This window comes from Panthera leo, chromosome C1, assembly GCF_018350215.1.
Source record: "Panthera leo isolate Ple1 chromosome C1, P.leo_Ple1_pat1.1, whole genome shotgun sequence".
Taxonomy (NCBI): Eukaryota; Metazoa; Chordata; class Mammalia; order Carnivora; family Felidae; genus Panthera; species Panthera leo.
The window spans coordinates 70,672,815-70,693,194 of record NC_056686.1 but is presented as its reverse complement, the minus strand read 5'-3'; the positions used below and the strand labels follow the sequence as shown (position 1 = coordinate 70,693,194).

The 20,380-nt window shown below is 36.7% G+C and overlaps 1 protein-coding gene across 1 annotated transcript; it reads right to left on the bottom strand.

Annotated features, from left to right (window-relative positions):
• Positions 1 to 457: 457 nt before the first annotated feature.
• Positions 458 to 20,223, bottom strand: RPF1 (ribosome production factor 1 homolog). The gene is made up of 9 exons (XM_042952412.1): positions 19,966 to 20,223; positions 18,430 to 18,486; positions 15,427 to 15,507; positions 9,673 to 9,768; positions 8,926 to 9,079; positions 2,184 to 2,266; positions 1,584 to 1,765; positions 1,269 to 1,395; positions 458 to 682 (listed from the first exon to the last, which is right to left on the bottom strand). Exons 1-9 carry the CDS (start codon positions 20,191 to 20,193, stop codon positions 641 to 643), a joined length of 1,050 nt encoding a protein of 349 aa, XP_042808346.1. The 5' UTR covers positions 20,194 to 20,223; the 3' UTR covers positions 458 to 640.
• Between the last annotated feature and the right edge of the window lie 157 nt (positions 20,224 to 20,380).

The following is a 20,380-nucleotide window of genomic DNA, read 5'->3' as shown; positions in this document are numbered from 1 at the left end:
TGCTCTCCTAATAAGGACAGTAGAGAAAAGACATGGGAATATTAGAAGATGTCAAAAACTTCAGAGTTTTACACAATTCTTGAGTGGAATATTACAGTACAATGTAATGAGGTACAAAGTACCAAGAAAAATGGAACTGAAGATTAGCTTCAGTAATTTGCAATTCTGCCTTAAGTCCTTGGTAAACCATTTTGCTTTAAAAATTTGCCATTCTGAAAGGCTTAAGGAAATATTAAAATATCCCAGAAACCTGGCCTCCAAAGATGTGCCAGATCCAAGTTTATTCTGGTAGAAAGCCCCTGGGTTACACAGTATCTACCAAGGACTGTATTTTTTCTCTAGACCGAATGTTCCGTGAAAGTACACATGAGAAACTTACTTTGAATCTTGATTCCAACTTATTCACAATACCTAGAAATTAGAGAATTAAATTTTAGGACTCCTAAACTGCAATTTCTAAACTCACCAAAACGACTTTTATTTGTATTTGCTACATAAACAGTGAAAGATAATTCATGGCACTTGTCCAGACATGAAAGGTTTATGAAACCCAACCAGTAGATGCCATTTTGAAAAGATGCCAGAGTTGAAATCCAAGAGGCCCTGTTGTAGCACAATCCAATACTATTCCTTCAGTACTTTATAAATGGAATTTTCTTCTACTTGTATCCATTTCCCGGGGCTGAAAATTAGAAGGAAAAAAAAAAAGTAAACAATGCTAAAAAAAACCTCTGGGTCCATCTCTGAGACTGAATAGTCTTTAGAAGTTACTGTTCTAATATGTATGTGTGTGTGTGATGAAATATAAAATTTTAAAGTAAATACTTAGGTGAAATATTGCTTATTAGAAAAGAGATGGGTTTTAAAATATTTAAGTTTTCATTTAGGACTTAAAATGATCTCCAAACTTCTACAAAACCTCTATAGCAGTAGTTTTCATACATACAGCAGAATCGTAACGCTTATAAACAGTGCTAGGCCCCTAAGTTGCTGATTGAGTAGGTCTATGGCCCAACAATTTGCCTTCCTTACAGGTTCCTAGGTGATGCTGCTGGTCCCACTTTGAGGACCACTGATCTAATTTAGGATCCTTAAATGAACCAGTGTTAGTCATCAGACCCAAATACCTTATCAGAGACTGGTTCTTTCAAGCTCGTGGAGGTCAGAAACATAAGGTATAAGCACTCAAAGCTTAAAGTACAAAGTTTCCTTCTCATTCTATACTTTTGAAATGATATAAATGGCTCTTCAAAGAATAAGGCACATACCTTATGGACCCATTCATATTCTCCATACTTAGAATCAAAGGTTCCTTTCTGAAGAGATCTTAATTTTAAGGTAAAACGTGGTCCAAGTTCCTGAATTCCCACCTTCTTTTCACTCTTGAATATGTACCTTCAAAGATAAAGAATTAGGGAAAACAGTCTGAATAAGCCAAATGTAATTTCTTTAATGTGACAGAATTCAAAAGATACTTATTTCTCATCTACAATACTTGTCACAATACATTAGAAAACATTTTATGTTGAAAATGTATTTCATAATTGAAATCAGAGTCCATGGAGTTAAATAACCTTCCTCACCTGTGAAATCTGAAGAAGATATAGTCCCGTTGATTGTGGAATGTGGCAACCTGCCTTCCAATAAACTGAGGATTATGGGGAAAGAGAGATGCAAACATACGTCCCACAGAATGACCCAGCCGTGTTGTGAAGTTATTCAAAATTATTTCTGGTACGTGTTCTGTAGGGTCTTTACCTCTTCTCTAGAAAAATTATGAAAAAAAATCACATTAAGGAATTAATATCCTTATTGCAAGTTCAAGTTTCAGAATTTACCTGACAAACTGATAAACTTTAAAGGTATCTTTCTTAATGATCAATTACCACAGATAACTTATCAATTCCATGAAATAGAATACTTCTAAAATAACTTTAACATGTAGTGGTTGTACCAAAAAATCCTACTAGAAAAGAAACTGGTTTCGGAGTAATGAAGGCTATTATTGCCTGTCTGCCATAACTCAATTACAATCTCATAAGAAAACTACTGGTAGATAAAACTTGCTTTAACCAGGAAAGCAAAGGCCATTATAAAAGCAATTAGATCTATATAAGTTACAGAGTTTACTAATCAGAAACTGCAAGGAGACCAATGCCAATTAAGGAACACGTAAAACTTACCTTAATTTCTTTACGTAAACGAACACTGCTCATTTTAAAATGAGCAGTTGGGCCACTGGGCAAGTGACTTAGAATTAATCCATCTGTTCATAAAGCTAAGAACACACTGAACTCGGTTATTTAAATCTTAAATTGCATAAGTAACTGATCCTGTGTATGTCCAAAGGCTCCTAAATTCTGTAGCTAGATGAACAGGTAGATACATGTATTTCTCTGGGTAAAAAGAAATTTTCTTACCATACCTAAAACTAAAGACCATAAGTCAACCCAAATATTTCAGAAAAATAGATTCTATTAGTCCCCCTATAGTAGTCCCACTTTGTCTCTTCATGGTATAATAAATACCTCATCACTCTCAAGAGGGTATGTTGCATATTCAACAAAGTAGGTTTCTTCAAAGAGCTTATATACACTACCCTACTAGGAATGATAGACCAGATGGAATTCTAGTATAATGTTTAGGCCTTATAACCCTAAAAATGCATACTTACACATTTGTATGTACATTTTTTGTACATTTGTAAGTATATGCTGTCAGCTTTGAAATATTGTCCCATAAACCAGAGACTCGGCTCTCTTCTTAAAATCAAGTTATTAGTGTTTCTCAAAAGACCAGCTCTTACTCTTGGGATTACTGTGCCACAAATTAGAATCAACTATTTAATAACCATTTACTGATTGTCTACCACAAACAGACTTGGTGCTAGACACTCTCAACTACAAATGAAGTATAAGAGCCCCACGTACAATCAGCAGGGGTAGCAGTGCTAGGGCTTTAAAAGTCTGGAATGCAGCTAGCTAAGATAACATTCCTCAAATTTTTGTAACAACTTGATTTTTCCAAATACTGAACCTTAAAAGGAGGTCATAATCAGACTACTTATTTCAAATCTAACTGCACACAGTTTTACAAAACAGAGGTTTCCATTTTTGATAAAAGTATCAACATTCTCCCATTAACCCAGATTAAAAACTATGGTTATCTTCAACTTCCTCCTCCTTCCCTTCCTTGCCAAATCCTATTTACCCTCATAAATTCCTCACTTCCATAACTTCCTCTTCACCCTTACTGCTATTGTTAGTTGAGGTCCTTGAGATTTTCCAACTAGATTAAAACAGGATCCTTGCTGGCCTGACGTCTCTCCCACCATTCCAAGTACATTTCTAATACAGACGGTAAATCGAGTTTGTATAGTAGGCTATGGGATGTGACTCATTGTATCTGGACCACTGTTTCTCATGTGCTAACTGAAAAACAAACTAGAAACCTTGAGTCTTGATAACTGTACCTAATTTCAGAATACTCTCACAGCAGCTTATCTACAGAGTAAAAACATCACTGTAACACTCTGTGGCCCCAAACCACCTTTCTAATCTGTATGCCTTCCCCATGTTTCCTAACTGGTAGACACTGACACAGTCTTATACACCATACATATTAATCCTATCATGTACTTTTGTTCATGCTATTTGAAACACCTGCAATATTTAACTCCTCCATTAAGGCTCACTTCATCAGTGAATTCCTTTATGACTATTATATATCTGGGTGCTCCCATGTTGGGGGCATATTTACAAATGTTATATATTCTTGTTAGATTGTCCCTTATATTATGATACAGTGCCCTTCTTCATCTCATTACACTCTGTTTAAAAAGTTTGTCGAATACAAGTACTGCTACTCTGGGTTTTTTGACATCCATTTGCATGATAAATGTTTCTTCATCCCATGTCTTTCATCCCAAGTCTTTCATCACTTGAAATCTGCACGTGTCTTTAGGTCTAAAATAAGTCTCTTGTAGGCAGCACATAGATGGATCTTGTTTCTCTACCCATTCTGACACCCTATTTTTGTTTTGCTTTTTAAGTAGGCTTCACATCCAGCGCGTAGCCCAATGCGGGGCTTGAACTCACAACCCTGAGATTAATGAGTCACACACTTACTTAATCAACTGGGCCACCCAGGCACCCACTCCCCCTGTCTTTTGATTGGAGTATTTACTCCATTTACATTCAGAGAAATTATTGACAGATATGCCTTTAGCGCCATTTAATACTTGTTTTGTCATCGTTTCTGGAGATTTTTCTACTCAGTTCCCTTTAATAATTCTTTCAGGGCTGGTTTAATAGTCACGAACTCCCTTTAATATTTCTTTCAGGGCTGGTTTAATAGTCACGAACTTCCCCGTTTTTGGGGAAATTCTTTTATCTCTTCTATTCTGATAGCCTTGCTGGACTATTTTTGGCTGTAGATTTTTCTCATTCAGCACTTGGAATACATCATGCCACTCCCTTCTGACTTGCCAAGTTTCTGTTGAGAAAGCTGCAGCTAGCCTTATGGGTCTTCCCTTGTTAAGTCAGGGACTTCTTTTGTCTTGCTGCTTTTAAGATGTTTTTATTAGTCTATTTTGCAGGTTTAATTACAATGTATCTTGGTGTTGGACTGCTTTTGATTTTGATCAGAGTCTTTCATTTTCTCAACCCCAGTGAGTATCCTTATGATTGTTGCTTTAAATTCTCCAGCAGACATGTTACTTATATCTGTTTCACTTATCTTGTTCTTTCACTTGGGATTAATTCCTCTGTCTTGGCATTGTTTTTTTCTAGGTGTCTGCCTTCTTCTCTGTGTTAGAAAAGCCCTTTAGGTTTCCTGCTTTTGAGAGTAATGGCTTTATGAAGAGGTCCCATAATGTCCACGGCCTGGCACTTCAGGGAATATCTCGTGCGTGCTGTGTGCGCTCAGTTGTTGTGTTTTGGCTGCTCTATCCTTCAGGCCAGTCATCTGCAGAGGCTGGCCTTGCCTGCAGGGGGCAATGTTTAGTACTTGGCCAGAATGTGGTCAATTTTAACTAGGTGTGCTCTGATCTGCTTATCAAATGAGACATGATACTACTTCCACTAGAACTGAAGCCCTGCGGAGCAATCAGATAGGGAGATGTGGTATGGGCAGGGGTTTCTGTTGGTTTACTGGGGAAGGGCTTGCCGCCTTGGTCACGCAAGCTTGACCAAGAAGGGCAGTACTGTTATTAAGGCTCACTTCAAATGCCACCTCTTTTTACAGTTAACATTAAGCTTTAAATCTCAGCTGTCACTGTTACTTAACTATATATAGCACTTGTCACTGATTTGAGTTATAATTATGTAAATGACTTTCTTCCCAACTAATCTGTTAACTTTTGGAAGATACATTTGTTTCTGATAAATACTAGTGCCTACCACATATCAGATTATCAGTAATGTTTGAATTCCTTCTTTTCAAAATTTCCTTCTTTTCAAAAATTTATCACAGGTTCAACTTCTTGAGGTACAGCCAAAAGTATTTCTGGATCATTTGCACAATGAAAAAAATCATACTCATGGGAGCTAAGAGAGGTAAAGGTAATTTCTTCCAACCTAAATCAACACTTCCAACCTAAATCAAATCTGCAATATCAAACAAATTGCAGATCCCCAACTTTCTAGGACATTGCAACTCAATTGTGGTTTGTCAAAACTACAAAATCCAAAATAATCCTTTCCTACGTACCCACATTGTACAAAAAGCTTTACTTATTCCTAACATAAATTCCTAACATAAATCCTGAAGAATAGGAGTTCATTATCCCTATTTTAGTAACAATGAAAAGAGGTTGAGAAAGGTTAGGTAGATAAGCTCAAATTTCAGAGCTAGGTGGCAGATCATAACAGGTGGGACTACACCTGTGCCCAAGCCCTAATGCATAGAGGTATTTTGTTATGATGACTGAGGCAAAAAGGACTTTTAGTCCCCAAAGGCCAAGAAAGCAAAACAGCCTACAAGCTGCCAAAAGTACACGACAAGGACGTACCTAACTCAAATTTCCATTTAGAAATAATCAATAGAAGATGTTAGGTGTCTCCAGGAAAAACTTCCGTGCTTTCCCCTATACCATAACATTTACTAAAATGCCCACACCAGGACTAAGGTATTATGCCTTAAAAATATAATACCTTAGGGGCGCCTGGGTGGCTCAGTCAGTTAAGCGCCTGACTTCAGCTCATGTGTGATCTTACCATTTGTGAGTTTGAGCCCCGCATGGGGCCTGTGCTGATAACTCAGAGCCTGGAGCCTGCTTCAGATTCTGTGTCTCCCTCTCTCTCTGACCCTCTCCTGGTCACACTCTGTGTCTCACTTTCTCAACAGTAAATAAACATTAAAAAAAAAAATTAAAAAAAGAAACATAATACATTTAATGTGGTCTTTGTGGGAAACCTGAAGATTTAGGTATCATTTCCTATTTTAAAAGATGAGGAAACCAAGTGGCTAAAAAACTTGACAAAAGTCACACGTAATGAAGTCTGTATTTAACATTACATCTGCCTGACCCAAAGCCACCAGACTCAGTTTAGATAGTTGACAAAGCTCTTTTCTAGAGTTAAGTTGAAAATTTATAAGCCATTCCCACCATTTGGCACTACTCTTACACAGCAGCCCTTCTGTATCTTGTCATGCCCCATATTGTAATTTCCCAAAGGCTGTACATCCTCAATTCTTTCAAGTTTTCTCCAAGTGTCATCATTAGGGGTCATGATTTGTTATTTGTAAGCCCATGTTAAGTCCCTAGGAATCATACACCATTTCTATTATGTGCTTACAAATTAGTCTCCCTTTAATTATTTGACATGTTTTTTTCTGGATCATGGCATATATTAACCAGCAGTCCTCTTTCTCCCTCCTTCCTCCACTTGCCTGTCTCATATATCTTCCCCCAGAGTAGCAAAGTCTCCTTTACAAGTTTGTGCACATAGTCTTTGAAGCCAGGATATCTGACCTTATTCAGAATTTCTAGGCCTTATCTTACAAACTTTTTATCCAAGATGGACTTCCAGGGCCCCCCCAGCAATGTCCTCATTAGTCTTGAAGACCATTCTCTGTTAACAGAGAACACAAAAGCAATTTAGGAGGTCTGCTTTCCTAGCTTGTTTCACCAATAATTTCCCATTAACTCATTACTATATATCAATTAGAAAAGAAAATGAAATATCTCTGAAATTATAAAAATCAACATCTAGGCAGGATTATACTGATACAAACTCTATTCATTAGGACTTTTAGAAACTGCTGCATAATTCTATACTCAAAATTTATAATCCTGGGACACCCATACACACCTGTGTGCATATATATTTACGTGTATAGGAGAAGCAATCTCATATTTGGATTACTTCATTAGCCTAGTTATTTCCTTAATATAAATTTGGTCTGTGTACTGATGGTAACTTAATGATCTAATGGTTAACTTACCCTACAAGGTGTCCAATATGGTAATCAGAAAAATATTAATACATTTTGAGTAAAAAGACAATACAATTTTATAAGGAAAAGAGAACATAGCTTTCTAAAGGCAATAGATGGTGTAAGCGAAACGCAGTATCCATATAAAATAGCTCAGATAAAACAAGGATACAATGTTTATTCAATTGATGAATACCTGCTGGCAGCCTTAAAATAATGATGGTTTTTTTAACTGCCAAAAATAAAAGAGGAACACAGACCTTGCCACTTTATTTTGGGAGGTAGTTTTAAGAAGGCAGCAACTACATTTTTAAAAACAGACCTCTTCTGGAATAGTTAAGTATTCAAGAGATTTTAGTTATTTTGGTACATTAACCCACAATCCAAGCCAACTTATAATATGGCCAAAAAAACATCACATTACAAAGCTAGCTTTAGTCTATTTTAGTCTCTAGAAAGCAACTCGTACAAGTGGATAACGTCTTTAACTTCTATTGAAAATAGTAAAAACCATAAAAGTTATCTAGATTTTTAAAAAATAGCTTTGACACCATTTTTTTTAAAGCAGTGTTCATTGATTAAAAAAAAAAAAAAAAAAGTTATCCTGGCAGCAGGAAACTCCTGTCCCCATTTTTTATGAATCCTTAATAATTTTAAGAATTTGACCCATTCAGTTGATCATCTTTAAAATTAGTGATCTCACAGCCACAATTTGATAAATAAGTAAAACAACAGCAACAACAACAAATACAGGCATTCTTTTTATATGATCTCATTTCTGCAAACAGGAAAAAATACCTTGGTTTCAAGTGACACAGTCACCTAGGATCTGAGACTCACAGAAAAAGGATAGAGTATTCTTGGCATCTGAAACAGTAGTAAATACATAAAATGGGCTCATACCTGCCTCAAAAATGTAATCCTGTGATACCACCTCTGGTAACATAAAACATAGCCATATCAAACTACTTGCAGATCCCCAACTGGGTCTGCTCCTTAATGCCTCTGCCGTTACAAATGGTCTCTCTGCACTGGGCACTCTTCCTCTGCCTTATTCACCTCATTCGCCCATATTCACCAAACTGAGTTAAGCATTTTTTCCGGTCAAGTCCTTCCTCCCTGATATCCCCAGGGCAGATTTTTACCAGAGTGTGCACTGTATCCTGTATTTCTCTTTAACTGTACTACCCACTCTACATTTTTGTTAGTTTACATGTCTGTTTTCTCCTACTAGATTATGAACTCCCTAAAGCTCTTGTTTATCTCTGCATCTTTTACTAAGGACTAAAGTAATGTCTTGCCTATAGCATTTGCTTGAGTGAATATTTGCTAAATGAAAAAAATAGTTTATAGATTCTTGGATATACATAATTTTCTCATTTAAAAAATTATGTTCTGAAAGTTATAGAAAACATTTCCTTATTCTTTTAAATATGTTTTAAAAGGGGGTGAAGGTGAGACAGGAAAACTTTAATAAAGAAAGGATACTTGGTGTTTTACGATCTTCATTAATAACGATCAGATCTGTGAAATCTCTTGAAATGCACTGTGGAATAATTTTTTTCAGAGCCAATCCCCTTCTGTAATAAACATGTGAGTTTGGTATAACTGTGGAGAGTTGTTCACAGAGTCGTACTGTTCTCTGCAAAACAAAACAACAGAAATCTTCTGAGGTGAAAAGGAATAAAAATTTTAAGTTGGTATACATTAATAAGGAAAGGAGAAATGATTAATATGTGTTATTAATAAAGAGCAAGGGTAGGGAAAAAAATGAAATCTGAACAGTATTTAATCCTTTATCAAAGACTGACCATCCTAAAGCAGTGGTTCTCAACTGGGGGTGATTATGCCCCACTAGAGGACATTTGACAATATCTAGAAGCATTTTTTGGTGGTTATGACTGGTGGTAATAGTAGGGGACAGCTGGCAGTGGTATCTAGTTGGTAGAGGCCAGGGATACTGCTAAATATCCTCTAATGAACAGGGCAACCCCCATAATAAAAAACTACCCAGCCCCAAATGCTAATGGTGTTGAGGTTGATAAACCCTATCCTGAAGAATCATGCTTAGAGAACCTACATCACATCACCAGTATTCATTTTATTTAGCTTACTCACAGGCATTATCTATTAAATTACTAATTAACTCAGATCTTCTGAAAAGAGTTCTTTTAAATAGTCTAAGTAATGTAAGAAAATTAAGAATTCGTTAACTACACTGATAGATATGTTTACCCCATGAGGTCTATCTGATGTTGTGATGAGAATCTTGGGAGAAGTCTGTCTGTTGAAGTAAGAAGCAAATTCATCTGTAGCTTCATCATAAGCAACCTGTGAACAGAAAAAGGATAATTTTATATCAAACACTCTACTGGGCCAGAATTTTAAAAGTAGCTCCAGCAGTATCCTATGACACTGACCTCCTTCCTGGCTGATAGGGGATCTGAAGACGGCCAGGAGGGACTTATATTAATGGTGACATAAAGAGGTTGGGTGATTTTCTACCTGTAGAATACAAGTATAAAACTGGAAAAAACTGTCAAAAACAATTTCAAGACACAAACTGAGCTGTGTTTATTCTTGAAAAATGGCTAGGGCTGTGGGCAAGAACATCAGGAATCTTCCTTAGAGCTATTCCATTTCTTCCATCAACATGGCTACAAAAATAGTAACTTTATCAACTTCGGGTCTGATGGTAGGCAAGAACCAGCAATCTTGAATCAAAGGTGGTAAACTGGATTTGGGGAGAGGTGGGTTTGAAAACCCTAGCTTTGCCAGTCTAAAGTTAACTGGGCCACTTCAGGGTAGGTGTGGATCAGCCAGAAATTTAAAGGAGAGCTCTGGAAATGTAAGAGCCATAGAGAAGCTGAGATAATCTCTCTACAAATCCCTGGCTGACAGCTGAACTATACATGGGAGAGACCTAAAAAACCAGTGCACACAAAAGAGGGAGACTTGAAAACTGGTTGTAACTTTGAATGCAGTCCTCAACCCACAGGTAGCTCAGTTGATAGGGGCTCAGAGGCTCAAGGTATCTCAACACAATCTCTGCCTGAATCACTGGCTTACGATTGAGCCACACAAACACAAGGACAATCACTCAGGAGGCAGGTTAAAAATAACAATCAAACAAACAAGGAGAGACACAGTGCTGTTAAAGGAAATTCAACTTTTAATGTTTGTGGGCCTTGCTCCTGGGCTCCCAAGGAAGTTATACTTTTACCAAGGTCAGAATGATCTCACCAAACTTCAAAGCCTGGGATCTATTTCTACCCCAAGCAAATAACCTGAAAGAAATACTTTAAACCAAAGATAAGAGTAAAAATCTCCCGGGGTGCCTGGGTGGCTCAAGTTAATCAAGTGTCCAACTCTTGATTTTGGCTCAGGTCAAGATCTCACCGTTTGTGGGACCGAGCCCCACTTAGAGCTCTGTGCTGACAGCACAGATCCTGCTTGGGATTCTCTCTGTCCCTCCCCGACTCATGCTCATGCACACCCACTCTCTCTCTCAAAATAAATAAACAAACCTAAAAAAAAAAAAATTTAAGGAAATCCTACAAGCTGAAAGAAAATGACATCAGATGGTAACTTAGATCCAAGGAAAGGAAAGAAAAGCACTGTAAATGGTAAACACGAAGTTAACTATAAAAGACTTTTTGTGTGTGTTGTATGTGTAACTTAATTTCTTTTTTTAAAAAACAATGAGATATTTAAAAAAAAATTTTTTTTTAATGTTTATTTATTATTGAAAGACAGAGAGACAAATCATTGAGCAGGGGAGGGGCAGAAAGAGGAGGAGACACAGAATCCGAAGCAGGATCCAGGCTCTGAGCTGTCAGCACAGAGCCCGACGCGGGGCTGGAACTCATAAACTGCAAGATCATGACCTGAGCTGAAGTCGGACGCTCAACCGACTGAGCCACCCAGGAGCCCCAACAATGAGATATTTTAAAGCAGAAATTACAACACTGGATTTATAACACAGACAAATGTTATATATGACAACAGCATGAACAAGAGTGAAAGAACAAAGCTACACTGGTGGAAACCTGCTGTATTTACCAGAATCATGTCAGTATGTGCTGGAAGTACACTGTGATAAATTAAAGATGCATGCTGTAATTCCTACAGAAACTACTAAGAAAACCCTTAAATATATAACTTAAAAGATTAAGAGGTGTTAAAATAGCATAATAAAAATATTTTTTTAATATAAAAGAAAGTCAAGGAGGAACAGAATAAAGGTATAAAATATAGTGGGGCACCTGGGTGGCTCAGTTAGTTAAACGTCTGACTTCAACCCAGGTCATGATTTCACGGTTTGTGAGTTTGAGCCTTGTGTCGGGCTCTGTGCTGACAGCCCAGAGCCTGGAGTCTGCTTCAGATTCTGTGTCTCTCTCTCTCACTCTGCCCCTCCCCTACTCATGCTCTGTCTCTGTCTTTCTCAAGAATAAACATTAAAAAAAAGTATTAAAAAAATATATAAAATGTAATGAAAAAAAGTAAAAGGGCAGATGTAAATATGACTGCATCAATAGTTAACATTAAATATTAATTGTCAGGGGTGCCTGGGTGACTCAGTCAGTTAAGCGTCTGACTTGTACTCAGGTCATCATCTCACAGTTCATGGGTTTGAGCCCTGCGTTGGGCTCTGTGATGAGAGCTCAGAGCTTGGATCCTGCTTCAGATTCTGTGTCTCCCTCTCTCTCTGCCCTTCCCCCACTCACACTCTGTCCCTCTCTCTCTCAAAAATAAATAATAAACATTAAAAAAATTTTTTAATTAAAAAAATACATACTAATTGTCAGGCTGAATAAAAAAAGCAACATCTGTGACACTTTATTATTATTATTTTTTAAATGTTTATTTTTGAGAGAGAGTGAGAGAGCAGGGGTAGGGGTGGGGAGAGAGGATCCGAAGCAGGCTCTGCACTGACAGCAAAGAACCCAATGTGGGACGTGAACTCACAAACAATGAGACCATGACCTGAGCTGAAGTCTGACACTTAACTGACTGAGCCACCCAGATGCCCCTGTAAGTGACACTTTAAATTCAAAGATATAAACTGGTTGAAAGTAAAAAGAAGAAATGAAGAAAGTAAAACATGAAAAAAGAAGATATACCATGCAAACAGTAACCATAAAAGAGTTTAGGTGGCTATGTGTATATGAAACAAAATAGACATTAAGAAATATGGCTATGGACAATCGAAGGGATGGGGCAATATGGGACACTGGATTAAGGGTCAATTGAATAAGAAGAGATGAATCATTCAGCAATTATAGTTTGAGGTTTCAATACTCCTCTCTCAGTAACTGATAGAAAATTCAGCAAGAATATAGAAAACATGAACACCACAATCAAACAACTTAAAACAACTCTTAATATACTTCAAAACAGCAAAATATACATTTTCCAAAGGAACACAGAACATTTTCAAGAATAGATCTTACCCTAAAACACAGAACAGTTCTTTACTTGAAAAGGACTAAAATCAAACAGAGTATGTTCCAGAACCACAATAAAATTGAATTAGAAATCAACAGCAGAAATATATGTGGGAAATCCTCAAATATTTGGAAATTAAACAACACACTTCTTGATAATCAATGAGCCAAAGAAGAAATAACAAGAGAAATTAGAAAATATCTTGAGCAGAATGAAAATGAAAACACAACAAACATATCAAAAGGTATGAGATGTAGCTAAAGCAGTGCTTTGGAGGAAAATGATAGCTTTATCAGATTATATTAAAAAGAAAGAAAGTATAAAATCAGTAATGTAAGCTTCCATTTTAAGAAACTAGAAAAAGAATAAATGAAACCTTAAGTAAGTAAAATAAACAATATAATAAGAACCAGGGAAAACAATGAAATAAACGTCAAGCAAAGAAAAAAAAAAAAAGAAATTACCAGAAGAAATGAACAAATCTCCCATTAAAGGAGATACTTAGATTTGAATAATAATGAAGAAACACATCTTAAAACTTGTGGGATATACCAAAAGTGGTACTTAAAGGGAATTTTGTGGCCTTAAGTGCTCACAATAGAAAGGAAGAAACAGAAAGGAAGATGAAAAATGAGTTAAATAAGAAGAATAAACTCAACAGAGTAACAGGAAATAAATTATAAAGATAAGGAGAGATATAAATAAATTAGAAAACAAAATTTCAAGAGATGATCAAAGAAAAAAGTAGTTTGAAAAGAGTAACAAAATAGATGTATCTCTGGTGAAAAGCCCAAATAAATAATATTAGGAATGGAAAGGGACATTTCTGCAGTCTCACTTATAAACATAGATGTACATATTCTAAACAAAGTACTGACAAACCAAAACGTGTAAAAGATAAAACATTGTAATTAAATTGTATTTACCCCAAGAATGCAAAAGAGATTTAACATTAGAAGATCCATTTCATTTCCTACATTGGTACTATAAAGGAGAAAAACTACATATTTATCTCAATATTTGCAGAAAAAGTACATAATTATCTCTATTTTCAGAAAAAGCATTTGATAATGTTTCACATTCATTCATGATAAAACAAACACCCCCCCCCCCCCGCAGCAAAAAAAGAAATAGATTTTCCTTAACATATAAGGAGAATCTACCATTAATGACACAAACATTAAAGATGGCATGTTAGAAGTATTCTCTTTAAAACCAGGACCAGGGCATAGATGCCACTATTGCGTTTTCTATTTGTTTCACATTATGCTGGAGGCTCTAGTCAGCACAAAAGAAATAAATGATTAATGGATTGAAAGTTATTTGTAGAAATGATTAGCTAAACATGAAATGAAAACAATATTTAGACAAATTATTGGAGACGAATCTAGGTGATCTACTGTTTAGAAGATCACAGTCCAAAAATCAATTGTATTTTTATAAATCAGCAAATAAAACAATTCTCAATGAGATGGGATTTACACTGATAAAAAACATAAGATAGCCATCAATAGCTCTAAAAAGATTTATATGTACACCTTGCATGAAGAGAATTATAAAATTCACAGAATTACATTTTTAAAGACCTAAAAAGAGCAATATATAAATAGATCCCCTGAATGATCTACTTTAATACAATTTTTATAATTTTATATGGCAGACCAAAGGTCCAAAAAGAGAATGAACATTCCTGAAGAGAGATTTGAGGATGGATGTGGGGAGGGGCATCTTGCTCTAATAGATAAACTTACCATGAAGATAAGTAATTATAAAAATAAAGAAGTGATACAGTGACAAACTGACCAAACTGACCAACAGCCCAGAAAAAGGCTGATATTTTGTGTGTATATGTGGCACGGTGCTTCGTGCACTGACAGATGCCAAGTTCCTAAAACAGATCCCAGTACACAGCAGGCAGTCAATAAACATTTGCTAGAAGACTGACTGACTGACTGACTGAATGAATGAATGAATGAATGACTATATGAGGAAATAGGAAAGAATGTCAATAATAGTACGGTTTGAAAGCAAACAAACATAACCAAAACCAAATTCCCTACACACACACAAAAAAAATTTAAAACTTGATTCTCTCACCATACTGTAACAAACTATTTAAAAGGAAATGTGAAAAGTGACAAGTGGATGATTATCTTGAAACCAAGAGTTTTATGAGGACACAAAAAATATCAAATGTTATCCTTATATCAAAATTTCTAGTACTATAAAACTCTATAATGAGAAATGCTTTTCAAATGATATTAAAAACAAGAGAAGTACTATAAATTAAATGACAAAAAGTTTACCTGGTCATAAAATATAATACATTTCTATAAAATGAGTAGAATCAAGAGTTTTTCCTATAGCATTATTGAGAAATTCAGTTATGAAACAATCTATAGCAAATAATATACCAACATTATAGCTGAATCAGTCCATTATACAACTTCACCAGCCATGGTGATATGTTAAATATCAACATATGAACAAATAATTTGTCAAATGTGGTCATCCAAATTTATTTAAGACTTCCAACATTACCTCTTCATCATTAGGGTCTACTATAGTTTCATCATGCACTCGCTGGTTGTCAATGGTCTTTGGTATAGGCTTTGGTGGAGCCTAAATTAAAAAAAAAAACAACAAAACAGATTAAGTTTTAGAAGGATTTTACGTTAATAATTTTGCATTTGGGTTAGGGAAGAGTAACAGAAATCTGTAAATAATCCAAAGCCTCAATCTGTTCCTCATTTCCATTGCTGTATCAATCCTAATAATAATACTGAGTAAGAGGTTTTGTTTTTTTTTTTTTAACTCTAAGCAGAGACCTAAACATACTGGAAGAATTGCTAACTGAATGAAATGGTCTAAAACCATTCAGAAGTAGCAGAAAGAAGAAACTGCGATCAAAGTAATTATACACTAAGAAAAATATCAAATAGATTGGAAAAATTATAGTGGACCCTTGATCAACATAGATTTGAACTGTGCAGGCCCACTTATATGTGCATTTTTTATAGTACAATACTATAAGGGTATTTTCTCTTATAATTTTCCAAATAATATTTTCTCTAGCTTATTTTATAGTAAGCATACAAGGGCGCCTGGGTGGCTCAGTCGGTTGAGCGTCCAGCTTCAGTTCAGGTCATGATCTCACAGTTTGTGAGTTCGAGCCCTGCGTCGGGCTCTGTGCTGATGGCTCAGAGCCTGGAGCCTGTTTCAGATTCTGTGTCTCCCTCTCTCTCTGCTCCTCCCCTGCTCATGCTCTGTCTCTCTCTCTCTCTCTCTCTCAAAAATAAACATTAAGAAAAAATTTATAGTAAGCATACAGTATATAATACATATAACACATAAATATGTGTTAATTCGCTTTATGTTATCAGTAAGACTTCAGGCCAATAGTAGGGTATGGGATTTTCACGTGTGCAGGAGTAGAGTTGGTATTCTGCACCCCAAACCCCATGTTGTTCAAGAGTCAAATGTACGAAGGTACATATATATGGAGCTTTGTTCCAATGCTTTCAGAAAGCTCTTCAGAAATAAATAACAAGGGTTGCCTGGGTGGCTCAGTTAGTTGGGCGCCCAACTCTTGATTTCAGCTCAGGTCATGATCCCAGGGACTAGGGATTGAACCCTGTGTGGGGTTCTACGCTAAGCATGGAGCCTGCTTGGGATTCTCCTCTCTCTCTCTCTCTCTGTCCCTCTCCCCACACGCATGCATACATGCACACTCTCTCTAAAATTAAAATTTAAAAAACACCAGAAATAAATAACCAAAGCTACAAATCTATCTGCTGAACTAGTAATTCCAGTTTGAGGCATTTATGGTAAGGTATGAAAGAGAAAAGCAATTTATGAACAGCAAATACAGCAAACATCCAAAAACAGGGTAAAGACTGTGACACTTCAACATAATGGAATATTGTTAGAATTGGCAATCATGTATACTCAGCTTAGACCAAAAAAACTGTGTAAATGAAATGCTACAGAGCAGGAATACAGAACTGTAAGCATATACTGACTAAAACAAATTCAAAACATATGGTTTTGAATGTTAGCAGAGATAGGAAGAAATAAGAACTGCTAAACTCTTTAGGATTTCATTTCTTATTACTCTATGAAACAAATATTAAGTTTTAAGTAATTTTTTAAAGGAGGCAGTTCTAGGAATTCATTTTTTCAGTCCAAAAACAAGAATGGTGATATATCCAAAGGTGATTGGCATATTTGCTATAACTGGCTGATTACTGAGAGTTAAAAGAGAATAACTGCTGATAGAATTCTACAGGTTAAAACAGTCTAAAACTGGCAATTTCATGTGATTTAACCTAGTCCTATTAAGAGAAGGCATGAAAAGGCAGAGTGTTTAGTTTGCATATAATCTTTACATTTTTCATTTTCCTCAAAAATGCTTATCATTCCTTGGTACCTTATCTTAAGAGACAGTAGAGGAGGAAGAGTTGTATGTTCTAAAAATTTTGCAAGCATAAATCAAAATCTAACACTAGCTATAAATAAAATTAAATTAAAGGAAAACAGCTTAGTTGTGGATGTATTTAGCAGTTCTTTTAAAAATTTTCAGTAGGCTTCATTTCTTATCAATATCACAAAAGTAGCCAAATCGTTTTTGGATGTATTATCTTTACTCTCTACTTTGCCATAGTCCATCCAAGTATCTCACTTTCCTCCCACGTGCCATTCTCAGTCTTCAAAGGGTTAATATCCTCTGTATCAGCTTTCATTCCTACACACCTCAATCCTACAACAGAACAGGCTGCATCCTGCCTTTCCCCAAGAGCCTTTGCTTCAAGTCACAAAAACTCCAACCACAGGCCTAAACTGGGAAGCTTCCCCAAAAGCTTTCCAAAGTCAGAAAGATAAGTCCCTATCTCTCAAACACGTAAAATTAAGTAAAATAAGCAAGTTAAAGTAGACATACCATTTACACGAAATTTTGAAAAAAATGCAAAACATCACTATTGTGTTCATTGTTTAGGGACACAAACCTAAAGGTAAGAAAGAAATGCATGGGAACAAGAAAATGGCAATTTCATAAGTGGTTAGCTTTGGAGGGGAAAGCAATCGGTAAGAAGCATCCAAAGGACTTCGAAAATTATTTGCTAATGCAATGTTTTCGAAGCTAGGTAATGAATGGAAAGGGGTTTGTTATTTTATTTTCATATCTTTTATACATTGGAAATATTTTATAGTAAGTTTTATTTTTTTTTATTTTTTTATTTTATTTTTTTAACGTTTATTTATTTTTGAGACAGAGAGAGACAGAGAATGAATGGGGGAGGGTCAGAGAGAGGGAGACACAGAATCCAAAGCAGGCTCCAGGCTCCGAGCCGTCAGCACAGTGCCCGATGCCGGGCTCGAACTCACGGACCGCAAGATCATGACCTGAGCCGAAGTCGGCCGCTTAACCGACTGAGCCACCCAGGCGCCCCTATAGTAAGTTTTAAAAGAAAGCGATACAACATAAACATAAGGGAGCATTACTCAACATAAGACAGAAAGCAGGTGGCTAAAAATGTTATTTACCTTATCACCAAGAGCTTCTCTCTCTTTTTTAAGTTTTTTCTTAATTGCCAACTTTTCCTAAAAGGTTTAAAAAAAAAAACAAAACAGAAAAATATTGAGAAACCACCAGTTATATCACAAACACATACTGAAACTACACATTACTAATGCTACGGCCACTTTATCTCGGCAATCTTTGTAACGCATTAAAGCAAACACCCTGACACAGACTTTCATACCAAAGTGATTGTAAACCAAATAAGCTGGCTAATCAATAAACAAAGGTCTTTCTCCTTCAAAAAACTGAAATTGGCAAGTATGAATATTTAAAGTTTGCCTTTTTACTTTTTATCTTACTATAAAGCCTCAAATTAAGTGAAAATGTGAAACGCCCATCTAAACTAGTTAATACGTTTTTGTGGCTGTTTTATTTTGCATTCCTAACAAGTTGCATTCTAAAGAAAACCATGATGGCTATGCCGGTTGCATCTCTTGGAAAATACTACAAGTAAATGAGAATGGGAGATGCGTTTTCAGATTGCTTCCAATAAACCACCATTAGTTATTCACAAATTTTACAATCAAAATATGCTTTTAAAATTATTAAGGACTTGCAAAGTGAGTTACATTTGTACTGTAAATTTGTACCTGCTGGAAATTTCTGAACAGAATGCTCACTTACACACACACAGAAAGTGCTCTCCCCCCAACGCCTATAGACCCTCCATACATCAAATCTCAGATTATAGTGTTAAGAAGTCTTCGAGGAGGCCCTTCCCGCAAACGCGCCCACCAGAATGAGATTCTCTACGTACTCCAAAAGCACTCTGGCGCTTATGAGTAAGGCACTATTCAGGGCCTCAAAAGATGTAGTATCTAATAAGAGGAGACAGGCAAGTAAAAAGAATATTATGTGCGGGAACTTTTATGATGTACAAGAATAAACAAATGCTTGCTTCCGAGTGCAACGTAACCACAAATAGGCACGGTGATCTTGAGCTTTATTTATCTCCTCATATCTGTTTATCTCCTAGAACAGTATGAGGACAACGCTACAAATATAATTACCAGAAACTTCACAGAAATACTTTAGGTAAGAGTTGCTGCCCAGGAATCAGAAAAGCATCACTGGATTCACGTACTGCCTGTATTACAGGCTCTAGAAATTTGCCAACGTTAGGTGCACGGGTCGAAGCACAGAGATGGGAGACTTTCTCCTTCCAGGTCAGGAGGGGGATTTTTTTTTTTTTTTTTTTTTTTTTTTTTCTCACTGCTAGGAGAGCGGGACTTCTTGCTTTCATTCTCAGCCAGGGAACGTAGGCAGGGGCTGCAAAGGAAGAGAATGCTCGTCGCTCAGGCAAAAAGCTGAACCTAGACAGAATCCCCAAAGCAGTGCGAGGGGACCAGGACATTAGAACGTCAGCGTCATCCTTCTAGATTAATTACCGCCTACGGGACGCCAAGCCACGGCCACCACGCAAGTGCTATTCCCTTCCCCACAGTCGTGCGCGCGCGCGGATGCAGCGCATGCGCCCTGCAGTCTCGGCCCCGTCATACCTTTCGCTGCTGCTGTTTCCACCGCGTGAACATTAAGTGTCGCCGTTGTTTGTTCTTAATTTCCGAAATGCTGAAGCCTGGGGGAAAGGCAGCCGTTTTCGGGGGTTGGACCCCGCTTTCCGTCGCCCCATCCTCAGCGACTGCGGCCTCTTGAGGTTCTTCGGCGGTTGCTTTCCGCTTCAGGCCTTTCTTTCCTTTAGTGCCGCTCTTATCCCCGGCCTTCGCCATGGTGTTCGCCCCGTAGTGTCTGTACGGAAACGGAAATAGCTTACCCCTCCGACTCCCTTACCTAGTCTTTTACTTCCGGGGTCAGGAAGTTCTTAAAGAAAAACGTGGACTACTTTGTGATTTTCAGCAGTTTTAGAAGGTGCTGAAATTTAGTTTTGAGGAAAGTTTAGGGGGGCTGCCCAGCTGT